The sequence below is a fragment of the Stomoxys calcitrans genome, chromosome 1 (assembly GCF_963082655.1).
Source record: "Stomoxys calcitrans chromosome 1, idStoCalc2.1, whole genome shotgun sequence".
Classification (NCBI taxonomy): domain Eukaryota; kingdom Metazoa; phylum Arthropoda; class Insecta; order Diptera; family Muscidae; genus Stomoxys; species Stomoxys calcitrans.
This window is the reverse complement of record NC_081552.1, coordinates 171999963-172014521: the sequence shown is the minus strand read 5'-3', so window position 1 is coordinate 172014521 and position 14559 is coordinate 171999963. Positions and strand designations below refer to the sequence as shown.

Sequence of the window (14559 nt, the reverse complement as noted above, 5' to 3'; positions counted from 1 at the left end):
GTTCCATATAAAGTAAAAGAAGGCGCAGTGGAGCGGGTCCGGTTCAGCTTGTATACGTATATAGCAAGGTTTGCGAGATATAAAGCTAAAAACATCTTTCGTTTAGCATTTTCGAAAATAGGAACAGGCCTGTATATATACAGCTGAAGTCCTCGGGGGTGTAGAGGTTAGTTTCACCTATGAAGTAGACACTTGGAGTCATTTTTAGGCGAGAACACCAGAAAATGTTAATGTTAGTTTAGTGTTGGTTATCGCACCGCTCGTGTTGACGATTCTTTTATGGTACTCAGCCATGTAAAACTTCTTTAAAAAGTGGTGTCGTCTGCGGCACTCCATTTGTACTCGGTTATAGAAAGAAGGTTCCTTATCATAGAGCTAAAACTTGAATCGGACAGCATTCATTGATATGAGAGAAGTAGAGAGTTCGTAGAGGAATTTGCATACATCTACATTTCAGTTGCAAATAAACAATACTACCAATTTCGGACAGCTGGTTTCAAAATCTTTTAAGGATTTTTCTTTTTTGCCTGAATGCTTTTGTTTTTAAGTAATCAATCATTAAATATCATTAAAAAAGGTATCTGCTTGTTATACATTTTTGTTATCCAGCCTCCGAAATCAATAGGTACATAAAAAATTATTCCCAAGCTATATAATTAAAAGTCTAAATGTTAAAAAATAAATAAAAATCTTGAATGGCCTTGACGTTAGTTGAGGTTTTTGTGAATGCTTATTTGTTTTTTTTTTTTTTGGTTTCAAATGTTATTTAATCATGATTTTTTGTTCGTGGGTCTTCGCCAGAAACCATACAAACAATCAAACCTTCACACCTAAAATGAGATGAAATGACTTGTGGCTCGGTCTAGCGTATACATTTGCCGGTTTGTTTGATAATTAATTAAAACCAAGACATTTATTTAGCTAATTCTCACTTGGTACGTAGTTTATTGGGTTTCCTAAATAAATTGTTTACTCTGTGTATGTGGCATCTACTGCTAAACGTCATCTCTTTAAAAATAAAACCTTAATTTAGAAAATATTTGCTTAAACAGATGCGATATTTCCTATATGTCAACGAGTCTGAAGAAAATTTCACATATTGATTTGCTAAATAAAAATTGAATTATTCATTTAATTATGCAAATTATCAACCTGCAAAAGTCGCAATTATTGTCAATTATTATAAATAAGCAAAATAAAAATCAATCAACCGCACATTTCTGAGCCCAAATGGTCAAATAGCGCCATATGTTGATATGACTATGGGAGAATACTAATAATGAGGAACATGTGAATATATCCATTGATTTAAAGAAGATTTACAAAAGACTTTTTAAAAAGACGAAATCCACAATAGAACCACCCACCACAGAGCTGAGGTACCTATAGGGCTGAGTTAAGAACATATAAGTACGTGCTGAAAAATACTCAGAACATATAGTGGATGGAAATTTTTAGCTCCGTGAAAGATACATCGGAGATTTTAAAGCTACGGACGATCATTTCCTCAATATACATAAAAAGAAGGCCATCACGCTGTAAAGTAATGCACAGTGCACAGTGGTCGCTGCCATTGGCCATATGTACATACATTAACTATTAACAAATTAAGCATCTCGAAAGTATACATCTGACCGACTCTTTTTAACGGTGCTCTTGAAGAATGGCGCCAAATGTGAGAGAAAAAAATATATTACTGTGAACACCTGAAAATAGTCTCGGACTATATTTCAGCTATATATATAGTCCGATTTGCAATATATATGGACATCGATGGGCATAGCACAACTAGGTTAGGTTAAAAAGAAGGTACATATATCCGCGCCATGCCACTATGGACATACACCTAAGCCAGTAATCGGCTTGTTGTGCGCCCTAAATACAAAAAACTAACATCGAAAAAGCAAATCTAAGTTAGGAATTCCATGCTACTTACAAAATTTCTAATTGTTTTCCATGCCACTCCCCTAAGTTGGTTCATGTCTGGTATAGTGTCCCCACCAAAGTGCCGGTATCTGTTAGACGTGAAAGCCGGGCAATGACAAAGGAAATGCTCCAACGTCTCATCATCTTCCACGCATGCCCTACACATAGCACAACTAACCGTTCAAAATTTCAGCCAATCGGGTAAGCCCAATTATGGGCTTAAGACTAAAAATCGGCAGATCGGCCTAGGTGGCCGCTATATCGAGACATAGTCCAATATGGGTCATATTCGGTTCAGACATCGGTAGACATAGTACAACCGTTCCAAATTTCCGCGAAATTGGGTAATAAATGTGGCAATTATGGACTTATGACTAAAAATCGGCAGATCGGCTATATAACTGCTATATCGAAGATGGAGTAGGGGCTTTGACATTTGTCTTTAATCTCTGGATGTCATAATATGGGGAAACACATTAGCCGTTAGTCTATTCCATGTGCGAAAAAAAATTCTCTTTGTATTGAATATTCTGGTCTGCTGAAGTAGTTCTTCGAGTTTCTGGAATGTCTAGTATTTCTGACAAGCATCCTTACATCAGGAATAAGAAGACGAATGTCAGATGAACACACACCATAAAGACCGGTGGAATAGCGCCAGTCAATCCCTACCTAAACCCTACTGTCTCCAATCAACGCCAATGCTCTTCTCTGAACACGATCCCGTAGCTTCGAGGATGATTTGAAGCCCCAGTTAATACCTATGATTTGTATGCCTTATAGAAGTGGTATAATGTTGAAAAGATCAAAAGTAAGGTAGTTCTGGCACTGCATAAGGAAGCGTGTTTAGCCCAACGAAAATCACACAATCATGCCTGTTCCGGTTTTCGAAAACGGAAAGCGAAAGACTTTCTTCGCCTTATATCTTCCAAAGCTTGCCATATCTATATTGGAATACATACTCTTATCAAGATTTTATATAGTAAGAGAAGAACCGTCAAGTAATATCAAATCATAAAAGAAGAAGACATAGAAAATATAGGCAAAAATTTTTTTCGTTTTGCGAATTCGAAAACCGGAACATCTTCATGCCCAGAACATCAAGAGCTTAAAGCCGAATGAGTATGAATGATTACTCAGAGATTGCAGTCACCCGCAAATCGAATCCATTGATCGGATTCTGACTCAACAGATCATAGATGAAAATAGGAAATAGAGAAGGAGAAGGAGAAAGGACAGAGCCCTCATTGGATGAGAACCCATCTACAACGACCTGTATAGTGCGATCTCTGATAAAGCTCGATATAAATCGATGGAAGCTACCGACATCAAAAGCGACAAGCAATGATAAGAATGCACTGTGCCAGACCCTATCAAATGCTTTGAAGATATCTAGGGCCACGACCTTCCTCTACCCAAACTGGTGAATTGAGTGACTCCAGCATTCCGACAGAAATGCCATGAGGTCGCCCGTGGAACAATTTTTTCGGAAGCCATACTGTTAGTCACTAAGAAGGCTCATAAGATGGGGATTAACCATGATCTCCTTAACCTGGGAGAGAGCGGAGCATATTACAATTGGCCGGTAACTCGCAGAGTTGTTCGCCTTACTTTTCTTGGAGATCGGCTGAATGTTCGCAACCTTCCTAAAAAAAACTCCCGCACAGTAAGCAAAGGTTGTGTAATGGATGAGCGAGCGTCGAAGAAACTTGTTTGGACAAGTATTGATATGCCATCCGGGCCGGGAGTTTTATACACGTCGAGATTCTCAAGAACTCTTTTAACTCCACGTGTTCGAAAATATATCTGAGAGACTATATAAATTACCGATTGCGGGTAGTGGTTAATTGCTCACCGGCAAGCAAGAACTTCCTGCAACTATATCAGCCAACAGTTTAGTCTTATCAACCGGTTCTATGAACGTCTGGTTATCTTTAACAAGTGTTGGGATAGAGCTAACTTTTACACTTTTCACAAACGACCAGAAACTCTTTCTTCCTTCTGTAGAAGTAAGAGCCCCAATACGTAGACGCTGTTCGTAAAGAAATTTCTCGCGTATAAGCATTTTGGCAAACGATGATCTTGCTTGTTTGCGCTGCAGTTCAGTATTGGCGTTTTTATCTTAGCGCCAGTTCCTGAAAGCCTCCTCTTTCGATCTGACAGCATCGCTGCATGTCTAATTACGCCAGCTTTCATCACCTGTTTTAACCTTTAAAGTCTTAACTGGAATAAATAACTTCACTCCATTCAAAAATATATTCTCTATCATTTCAGCAGTTGCATTTTTTTCTGCCACTTAAACTTAAAATAACCATGTAAGTTTTTTTTTCGTGATAAGGGCCAAAGGGCAATGGATGACAGACGTTCATTATTTGGGCATTGTGAGCATTAGGTGACCCAATCCAACCTGGAAGAGATCTACCGCTTTATTGTCGTTGCTGATACACCGAAGACTGCAAGGACGTCGAGGATATAGGAAACTATGAAACATCTATTGTGCGTCTATGCTGCGCTGGCAGGAGGAAGTAGTTCATTGTCGATTTATATTTCTTTGAGGACTTGTCTTAGGACGCCTATTGCGCCAAATAGGCTTGGAAATTTATTCATCATTGATTTCGAATTCTTACAAATTTTCTACAAAAATTTAACTATTTTCCTTAAAGTTTTTTCTCTTTTGGAGCAGGTTAACGCTTAATTTTTTTTAGTTAATTTTATCCAATGTTATATGAGTTAAATATTGCAAACATGGATGTTAGTTCTTTATACAAAAAAAATACCAAAAATCATTATTGCATTGCAGCTATGTATAATTTTTTTTATTCTCTGTAAGTAGACATAAAAAAACATGATACAACAAACGTGCATATTTGAAGATTTGGCAAAAGCCTAAAACAAAAATCATATTGCAATTCCATTGTACACATAAATATATGTACAGCGGTCAAAAAAAGTATTCATCATTAGCAAAATTGATAATAAATTCACTTATTTTGGCTAATTGAAGAAAATTTAAAGTAAACAAATAATGCAGTTTTATGCAATAGTTTATTTTTCGTAATATGTTTTAAAATAAATTTAATTAGCGCAAAAAATGCAATTTTATATAATAACACCAAAAACAGAACAAAAAAAGTATTCATCATTGATGTGCTATCATCAAAGTCAAATTCAAATATTATTTGGGAATCCCCCTTTTCTGTTTTATTTAGTAAAGGAGGCTTTGCCCTTGACAGCAAATATTTAATTTCATTGAAAATATAGTTTTTGTCAAAATGGGTCGTAAGCAAAACGAGGTTTCTGATGAGGTAAAAGTTTTGATAATAAAACACCACAGGAATGGTTTAACTCAAACAACTATCAGTGAAATATTAAATAGACCACGATCTACTATACAATCCATCATCAGAAAGTGGACAGAAACGAAAACTGTTGACAATAAACCAAGATCTGGTCGACCAAAAGCACTTTCAGTTGGAGATGTGCGTTGGCTAGTGCGGCAAGTTCAGAAAACTCCGAAGACAAATGCGACCATTCTTCGTAAAAACACTATGGAATATTTAGGGAAGGATGTTACTACACAAACAATTCGAAATACACTCAAAAGGCATAGTTACAGAGGAAGAACTGCACGTAAGAAGCCCTTTATAAATAAAATAAACCGAGTGAAAAGGCTAAACTTCGCAAAAATGTATGTAAAACAGCCCGAATCATTTTGGAAAACAGTCATTTTTGCAGACGAGAGCAAGTTTAATCTTTTTGGGTGCGATGGAAAGGTCATAGTGTACAGAAAACCAAATACAGAGCTTGAAGAACGAAACACAGTTGCTACTGTAAAACATGGTGGAGGTGGTTTAATGGTTTGGGGGTGTATGGCGGCTTCAGGAGCGGGAAATCTTGAAATTATTAATGGAGTAATGGATCATAAGTATTACATTGACATTTTAAAGAGGAATTTAAAAGATAGTGCTGTAAAACTTGGGCTTGGTAATAACTTTCAATATTATCAAGATAATGACCCCAAACATTCTGCTTTAAATACCAAGATGTGGATGCTGTATAACTGCCCCAAAGTCATTAAAACTCCTCCTCAAAGTCCCGACTTGAACCCAATTGAACATCTTTGGGAACATCTCGAACGCAAATTGAGAACGCGCAATTTTTCGAGCAAGAGTCAAATGCAACAGGTGATAATGGAGGAATGGACTAATATAGACCAAAATATAACCGCTAAATTAGTCCAATCGATGTCAAACCGTTTAAAAGAAGTTATAAGACGCGGTGGTCGAATAACAAAGTATTAATTTTTTTAAATTATGTTATTTATTTTTTTGTTTTTTTGCAATGATGAATACTTTTTTTGTTTAATTTTTTGTGTTCAGCTGTAAAATGGCCCTTTTTGTTCCAATAAATACTATTTTTTTCTTTAAAAACAATGAAATTGTGTACATATATATCACACAAGCACTACTGCATCATTAGTTTAATATGTTTTTATTCCAATTGTCTTTTGTAGACTTATTAAAAAAAAAACATTGAATGATGAATACTTTTTTTGACCGCTGTAGGTAATTATTTTTACATTCGCCAAAGACCTTGTCATACTTTCTTCGGTTAGTAATATGAATTTGTTTTCGACGAATCGTCGTTTTTTATTGTAATTTTATTTATATATGACCTATAGGAAAAAATGCTTTATTTCATGAATGTTTGTATGGAAAATGGCATGACATTGAGTCACGCAAATGCTTAGCACAGTATAGGAAATGATTGCAATCCAAGAATTGTTCACGGAATTATACGAAAAGTAAACACAAATAGGGAAATACCAAAGTAATGCGCTTGTAATAAGGAGTTTGTATATCATAAGCAAACAACCTAAATTATTTGTAAATATGTACATAGGTCAAATAAGTTGTTAGCTATAACTAAGAATGATCAGAGATGACTCAATGACAAAATATCATTTCTTTTTTTATACCCTCCACCATAGGATGGGGGTATACAAGCATCATCATTCCGTTTGTAACAAATCGAAATATCGATCTGAGAACCAGCAAAGTATATATATTCTTGATTGTGTTGACATCCAAAGTCGATTTAGCCATGTCCGTCCGTCTGTCGAAAGCACTCTAACTTTCTCTTGAGCTGTTGAGTCTCTAGAAGCCGCAATTCTTATCCGATTTGGCTGTAATTTTGTATGAGGGATTATTTCCAACAACTTTGCCAAGTATTGTTTCAATCGTATCATAACCTGATATAGCTCTCATATAAACCGAGTCCACCGTAGCGTAGAGGTTAGCATGTCTGCGCATGACGCTGAACGGCTGGGTTCGAATCGGTGCTTATCCCCCCCTAATGCTGGCAACATTTGTGAGGAACTATGCCATTTGAAAAAAATGGTATGGCAGCCATGTAAAAACTTCTTCCCAAAGAGATGTCGCACTTAAAATTAGAATCGGACAGCACTCAGTGTTTATTAATGGAGTGGTCATGAGCAAATTTGCATTTGCATAATCCGATCTCCCGATTGTACTTCTTGAGCCTCTAGAGTGCCCAATTCTTATTCGATTTGGCCGAAATTTTGTATGACCTCTAACATTCGTGCCAAATATGGTCTAAATCGGTCCATAACCTGATATAGCTCCCATATAAACCCACCTCGCGAATTTACTTCTTATGTCCCTATAGGGCGCAATTCTTAACCGATTTGGCTGAAGTTTCGCACAATGACTTCTACTATGGTCCCCAACATGCAAACCAAGTATGGTCCAAATCGGTTCTTAACATGATATAGCTCCAATAGCCTAGCAATTTTTATCTTTTATCCTTTGTTTGCCTATAAAGAGATACCGGGCAAAGATCTTGACAAATGGGATCCATGGCGGAGGGTATATAAGATTCGGCCCGACCGAACTTGGTCCGCTTTTACTTGTTTTAATGGCTTAGTTTTTAAGAGCTACAGGAATGTTTAAAAAAAACACATAAAATTCAGAAAAATAGATGAAATATTTAATTCAATCGATAGTACGGTCCACATAATTTAATGTTCGGAGATTATTTCATGCAAATGTTGACCGTGACTGCGTCCCAGGACCATTTGTCCTATTTTGGCATACTCTTTCCAACATTTCGGCCGGTATCTCACGAATAAATGCTTAAATGTTGTCTTCCAATGCGTCAATTGAAGCGGGCTTGTCTGTCTAGACATGAGCTTTAACATAGCCCCACAAAAAATAGTCTAAAAGGCGTTAAATGGCACGATCTGGGCGGCTAATTGACAGGTCCCGAACGTGAAGATGTTTGACAGTGAAATAAAACACGAAACGTGCGTGAGTTGTTTACACCAGTCTTTTAAATCACCTTTTAGCACATTTAGTACCACAATTGGTACTATTTGGTGCTTTCTTTGTAAATTGAACTAGAGCTCTCAATTGGTACTTAGGTACACTATGGCAACCTTGATTGGGTGACTATAGGAGTTTTTGGAAATTTGTACATTTTGGCATAAAAAAAGTACCAAAAACGTACGAAATGGGTGAACTTTGTACAGGGCGGATGGATAGAGGAAGAACTATGAAATTTTACTCAAAAGACATCTGCTACAAAAGGATGAGGGTGAAACGAAAAAATGGAAAAATAGTACTGGTAACTGGAAAAAACGTATATTTAGTACCTCAATTGGTACCATTTGGTATTTTCTTTATAGATGGAGCTAGAGGTATGAAATATGGCATGCAGGTACAACTAAGAAAAATATGATGGGCGACTATGATATTTTTCCAGTTCGTAAATTTTGGTACCAATATTACCAGAAGGAGGATGATCTGCGCTGATGGAGGTCTGAAATTAGGCATATAGGTGAAATTTGGAAATATATAATGGGCGACTAAATGATTTTTTCACAAATCAAACATTTTGGTACCAAATTGGTACTTTCTCTATAGATAGAGGTCCGAAATTTGGCATGTAGGTACAACTAAGAAATAAATGATGCATGACTAAGATGACTAAATGATCTATTAAAAATTCGTACATTTTGGTAGCAAAATTGGTACCATTTTGTATTTTCTGTTCTGATTGAGCTTGAGGTCTGAAATGTTGGCATGTAGGTACAACTAAGAAACATACGATGGGCAACTGAATGTTCTATTAAAAATTCGTACATTTTGGTACCATTTGGTACTTTCTGTTCAGATGGAGTTAACGGTCTGAAATTTGGCATGTAGGTACAACTAAGAAATATATGATGGGTGACTAATTATTCATACATTTTGCTACCAAAATTGGTACTACTGGATTTTTTTTTACAGATCGAGCTAGAGGTCTGAAGTTTGGCATGTAGGTACAAGAAGGAAATATATATTGGGGGACAAGATAATAAATTAAAAATTCGTACATTTTGGTATCAAAAAGTGAAAAATAGAACGAACTAGCGTATCTACGCCTACAGTGAACGGGAAATGCTAAAATTAAGCAATTTGACTAACATCATCGCAGTCTTGACGACAATATGACATGTGGAAGAAAACGTACTAATTGCGGTGTAAATAGTACCTTGAAAGAATATATACGGCAACTAGAATTTTTTTTGGTATATTTAAGTACTCAAACGTACAAAGTGGTACTTTCTGAACGGAGTGAGCTAAAGCTCTCAAAATTTAGATACAGGTACACGTTGACTATAAATTTTGCACAATCAGAAGAGTTTTTTATTTTAAATCGTATATTTAGGTGCTAAAACATAAGTTATACTTTCTTTGCAGAGTGATCTTAAGCTCTCAACATTTTGGGATACAGCTACACCTTGGCTGTTAATTTTGGGCGACTAGAAGATGTTTTTTTTTCAAAATCGTACATTTAGGTACTAAAACATACGAATTGAGCTCAAGCGCTCAAAATTACGATTCATGTATACCTTGACAATGATTTTCCGATGTTTTGTTATTCTTGTTTTGTTTTTTTTTTGGTTCTATTTGGTACTTTTTTTACAGAAGCGACAGATTTCTGAAATCATATACGCAATTATTACAAAACTTCATAATCTTATGAACTGAGTGACTACCTAGGTTTTTGGAAGTCCTGTACTAAAAAGGTGGTATCAAAAACGCGGGGGTAGCGAAGCGGACCCCTTAATACTGGCGGGATGCTAGTATTAAGATAATTTTCTCAAAACTTTTTGCTTACAATTACCATATTGCATTAAAAGTGGAATCACCCTTTACAACTCCAAGTTATTAAAAACATTTGTCATGTACAGTATTCACTTTATGACATTTTATTGCCATAATATTTTCTTGCCACAACATTGGTTGCATGTGCAACAATTACAGTTACTTCTTGGAATTGTTCTCTTCGTTTGCTTTTTTCGCAGTATTTCATCGATTACCCATTAAGCCGCCAATGGTCAATATTTGTTCCATTTGCTTACAAGCACCACTCATTTGGTCTTAACCTTCCGCCCGCCATAAGGCGGCATTGGGACTGTATACTGCATTCCCCATTTCTTTAGATATTGTTAGCCAAATTGGAAATTACGATAATTAGTGTTGTGTTGTTTTTCTACAAAACAACTTAATGAATGAAATTAACGGTAATTCTTTTGTTGGTCATGGAATGACAAAGTTGTTGTTTTAAAAATTCCAAAAACATTCCACTCAACATTACATTACCACCACTTCGATTTGTGAGTGCTAGAGGCAGACAGGGCCAACAAAAACATTGGTTTTAAGAGGTGGGGCTAACTTTAAATGCATGACCCCAAGAGATATCGCAGCCAGTGAGAGTGTAACAAATGAGACGCATGACACACGTCATGCATACAAAGTGGAGAGTGTTTAAAACGTCTGGGTTGACGTTTCAAATGCCATAATTTTGTTTATGACTAAGCTTTGTTATGCATATTAACCCCACTGACATGAGAATGGGCTGAGTAGTAAAATAATTAAACACCTTTGAATCTTTTCAAATGAATTATTTTAAGAAAAATCATAGATATTTTGGGAATGTGACAAAGTAACAAACAACAACAATAATGTATTGTTATTCAAAACCTCTCATGTCGTTGGTTATAATTTATGGTGAAATTCTTCTGTATGCATTTCTAATCTCCCTCGTTTTAAATCTAACCAGAACGTTGGTGATTTGATACTTTGGAGGACAAAAGCCCACTTCAAACGATCTGCAGATGGTCTTCAACAGGTGGCATCTTCGCCTGCATAGCTTATATGAATATACATGATTATATTCTACAATATTTTTGTGAATTATGACGCAGGTTGTCATTTCATTTCAGAGTTATCATATGAAGAAGATGTAGATTAACAAAGGTGAATATACTACATTTGTATATACTATATTTGTACTTTGTTATCTCATGGATTTATGTTTAGCATGCACCATTTAGATAACGTTGAAGAAAAGAATGTGTATCACAAGATAACACATTAAAATCGTCAGTGATGAAAATAAAAAAAATTACTTATTTTTAGAGTACTAAGGCACAGAATCTTAGGCATTTCTGCAGTGTTGAAGAATCGAAAATGCAAATTTTTTAAATTAAAATCTAGATTGACTTAAAAGTTACATCAATTAACATTAGGACAAACAGAAGCTTATAGTTTCTCAAATATAAAGAAGAAGATTATGATTAAATGTAGATTTTGTAACTCTTAAGCAGATTTGCTAATATGCAACCACTTTATCCAATCCAATGAAAAAAAAAATGATAACAATCAATTTGCTTTAAATCAATTTGCCATCTCATGTATTCCTTATCTTTTAAAATACGTGTTTATAGTCATCTAGAAAAATCAAACATTTTGTTTTTTACTTCGACGGTGTTGACACAAGTGTTTCTTCTTGGCCGGGCCAAACTTCTCGGATATATATATATATATATATATATATATATATATATATATATATATATATATATATATATATATATATATATATATATATATATTTTTTTTTTTTTTTTTTACAACCTTTTAGTCATAATACGGTGAAAAATGCGTTATTCATGAACCCATGACCGGTACTCGTCGAACCATTTCATTTAAGATGCTGTTGCAGTTTGTTTTTTGAACCACCATCTTGGCTTTTGGCAACACTACTAGTATCATTATTAAGATTTAATGTGCGATACACAAATTTTTTGTTCACCTCGAGGTGTTTGCGTTCACCAACAATAGCCGGTTATGATTTTCCAACCAAATATAATGCAATAACACCATTACGTTTGAACATCATCGCGAATAAATTTCTTTTTAAATAAACTCGGAAGCTAATGCCGAGATACATAGTATACAGAGTTTATTTCAGGGGCGCTACAAAAGCTGACCAATAGGGACAGCAAACGACGCCATATGTTTTGCTGCTCTTTTGACATTTCTCTTCAGCAAGGTTTTCCATTGCATGATGGAAAGATATACGAGCCAACAACGAGTTGAAATTATTAAAATTTCCTGCCGAAATTCGGAGTCAGTCGCCTCATCGTTTTCATCGAAAAATCATCTTCAGCGATGAGGCTCATTTCTGGCTGAAGGACTTCGTCAATAAGCAAAATATGCGTTATTGGTCAAACAGCAATTCACACCTACTCTATGAGACATCATTGCATCCCGAAAAAATTACGGTTTAGTGCGCTTATGGACCGGCGGCGGGCATGTTACTGTGAATGGAAATCGCTACCGTTCAATGATTGTGAAATATATTTGGCCCCAATTGAATGAAATGGTCTTGGAGGACAGGATGGTGCTACAAGCCACACAGCGAATGTCACAATCAGTTTATTGAAAACCAAGTTTGGAGAACGTATTATCTCACGAAATGGTCCAGTCGATTGGCCGCCTCGATCGTACGATTTGACGCTGTTCGACTATTTCCTGGGGGCAACGTAAAGTCTATAGTCTATGCCAACAAGCCAGCGACGATTGATGAAGTTAGAGAGAATATTGAACCAAAGGCCCAACAGCTGCGGTGGTGGATCTGATAGTTGAATGTTGTCTACTGCTGAGATCTCGACTGATTGAGCGGGTGCACCATGTTCCGCTAGCCGATAGACGACTGGTCTGCAGGGGCTTTTGACGAAGACATCTGGTTAGAGTCATGAGGATAAGACCGACCCTATCTTATCTTCGCATGCCTAGGCCATCCGTCGGCCTTCTATGGCTAACGAATACGCTCATTGAAGGCGGAATAATAAGAGGCGCATAGCTCTCAGGATTATTGAAAGGCTTGGTGCGAATGATATTACAAATCTTACCGACAAAGAGATAGATTCTCTTGAAGTCCCCTTTGAAGTGTCGATAAATCATTCCGAAAATGGCTCGACAAACGAAAAAAATTCTCAATTAGTATTATATTCTTAAACTACATGACAATCTAAGTCGATATAGCGATGGCCATTACTCAGTATGTCAAAAGCATCTTCCGGTCGATATTGTTATCCGATTCGGTTTCACTTTTGCATGCTTAATTTCGTCATAACTTCCATCATACCAGCATAGTTCGAGTCGGTTCGCAGCCTCCTCAAATTGCCATATAGAGCATAATTCTATAAAAAATTATCTTTTGATAGCACTAGAAAAATATTAGATTTAAAGTTAGTATTGACATCTTATGGATACTTTCATCATAAGCTCAATCTCCTTTATATATTTACAAATGTTCAACAAAAATTACACATGCTTTATATTGAACGAACATGTCTAGAAATTATTTCTTAGCTTTTTAAATACAAGAATTAAAAGAAAAGTCTTTATAGTTCATTTGGAATTATAGGTACAAGAGGAGCAACTGAACACGTGAGGCTGTTAATGTTGACATTATTTGAGGTGATATAAATATCTAAAGCCTTTTCTTATCTTGTATGTTACCCAATCAAGTACGAGTACCCATATTCAATACTACTTTAAGGATTTTTAGTTTTTTTCATTCATAGATAATGGTAAATTTTTAAAAGCCAAAATTTCACACTTTACCTGGCATTGAGGATGTACGGGATGTTGTTGCCGATGAATTTGAACTCGATGACCAAAGGCATTCTGAGAGCTCAGTTTGAACAGCTACATCGAGTTTAAGTACCATTTTTACGGTTTTTTTTTACAATTATTTTCTTATTATACACTTTAAGAGATTTTATATTCAATTTTATTTGATATGTACGTATTGTAGGTATATATGTAATCGTGTAACAAAAAATTAACCACAACTTTAAAGCTGAAATTTCTAAAAATATTGAACACCTTGTGGTTTGTTTTTTTTTTTTATTTTAGTTTCACACATTTCCAGAATAAGATTTCAATCAGGGTAACACTCAAAGAAAAGTTTTATTTAAAATCTTTTAAGCGATTAAGAGATTGAGGAGAGCGTGTAGGAGAGGGGGGGTTCCTAAAAATATTCTCAATAACGGTTGCACTTGAAGAAAACAGCATTTTAGTTATAAATGGCAGGTTATTGAATTGCACGAATATTTTGCAGTTATATTAAGCACTTTTAGCGCTATTGCCATATTTGCAATCTCATTTTGACTAGAAAAGAAAATTACCTTTATAGCACTTAATCCTCACAAAATAGCCTTTATAAACCTGTATGGAAAGGCTAAAGTCGAGCACAGCCGACTATATAATACCC

The 14559-nt window shown here is 35.7% G+C and overlaps 1 protein-coding gene across 11 annotated transcripts in view; it reads right to left on the bottom strand.

Annotated features, from left to right (window-relative positions):
* Positions 1-14559, bottom strand: part of LOC106082505 (klarsicht protein) — an 841622-nt gene that overhangs the window by 31114 nt on the left and 795949 nt on the right. For 3 of the 11 annotated variants that reach the window (XM_059361076.1, XM_059361077.1, XM_059361078.1), the window contains exon 2: positions 13908-14145. The exons of 7 other annotated variants lie outside the window; for them this stretch is intronic. In XM_059361076.1, coding sequence (XP_059217059.1) covers positions 13908-14013 — 106 coding nt within the window. In that variant the 5' untranslated portion in view covers positions 14014-14145. Of the gene's footprint in view, positions 1-13907; positions 14155-14559 lie in introns of those variants that run through there. One more of the 11 variants, XM_013245067.2, reaches the window with a different exon arrangement.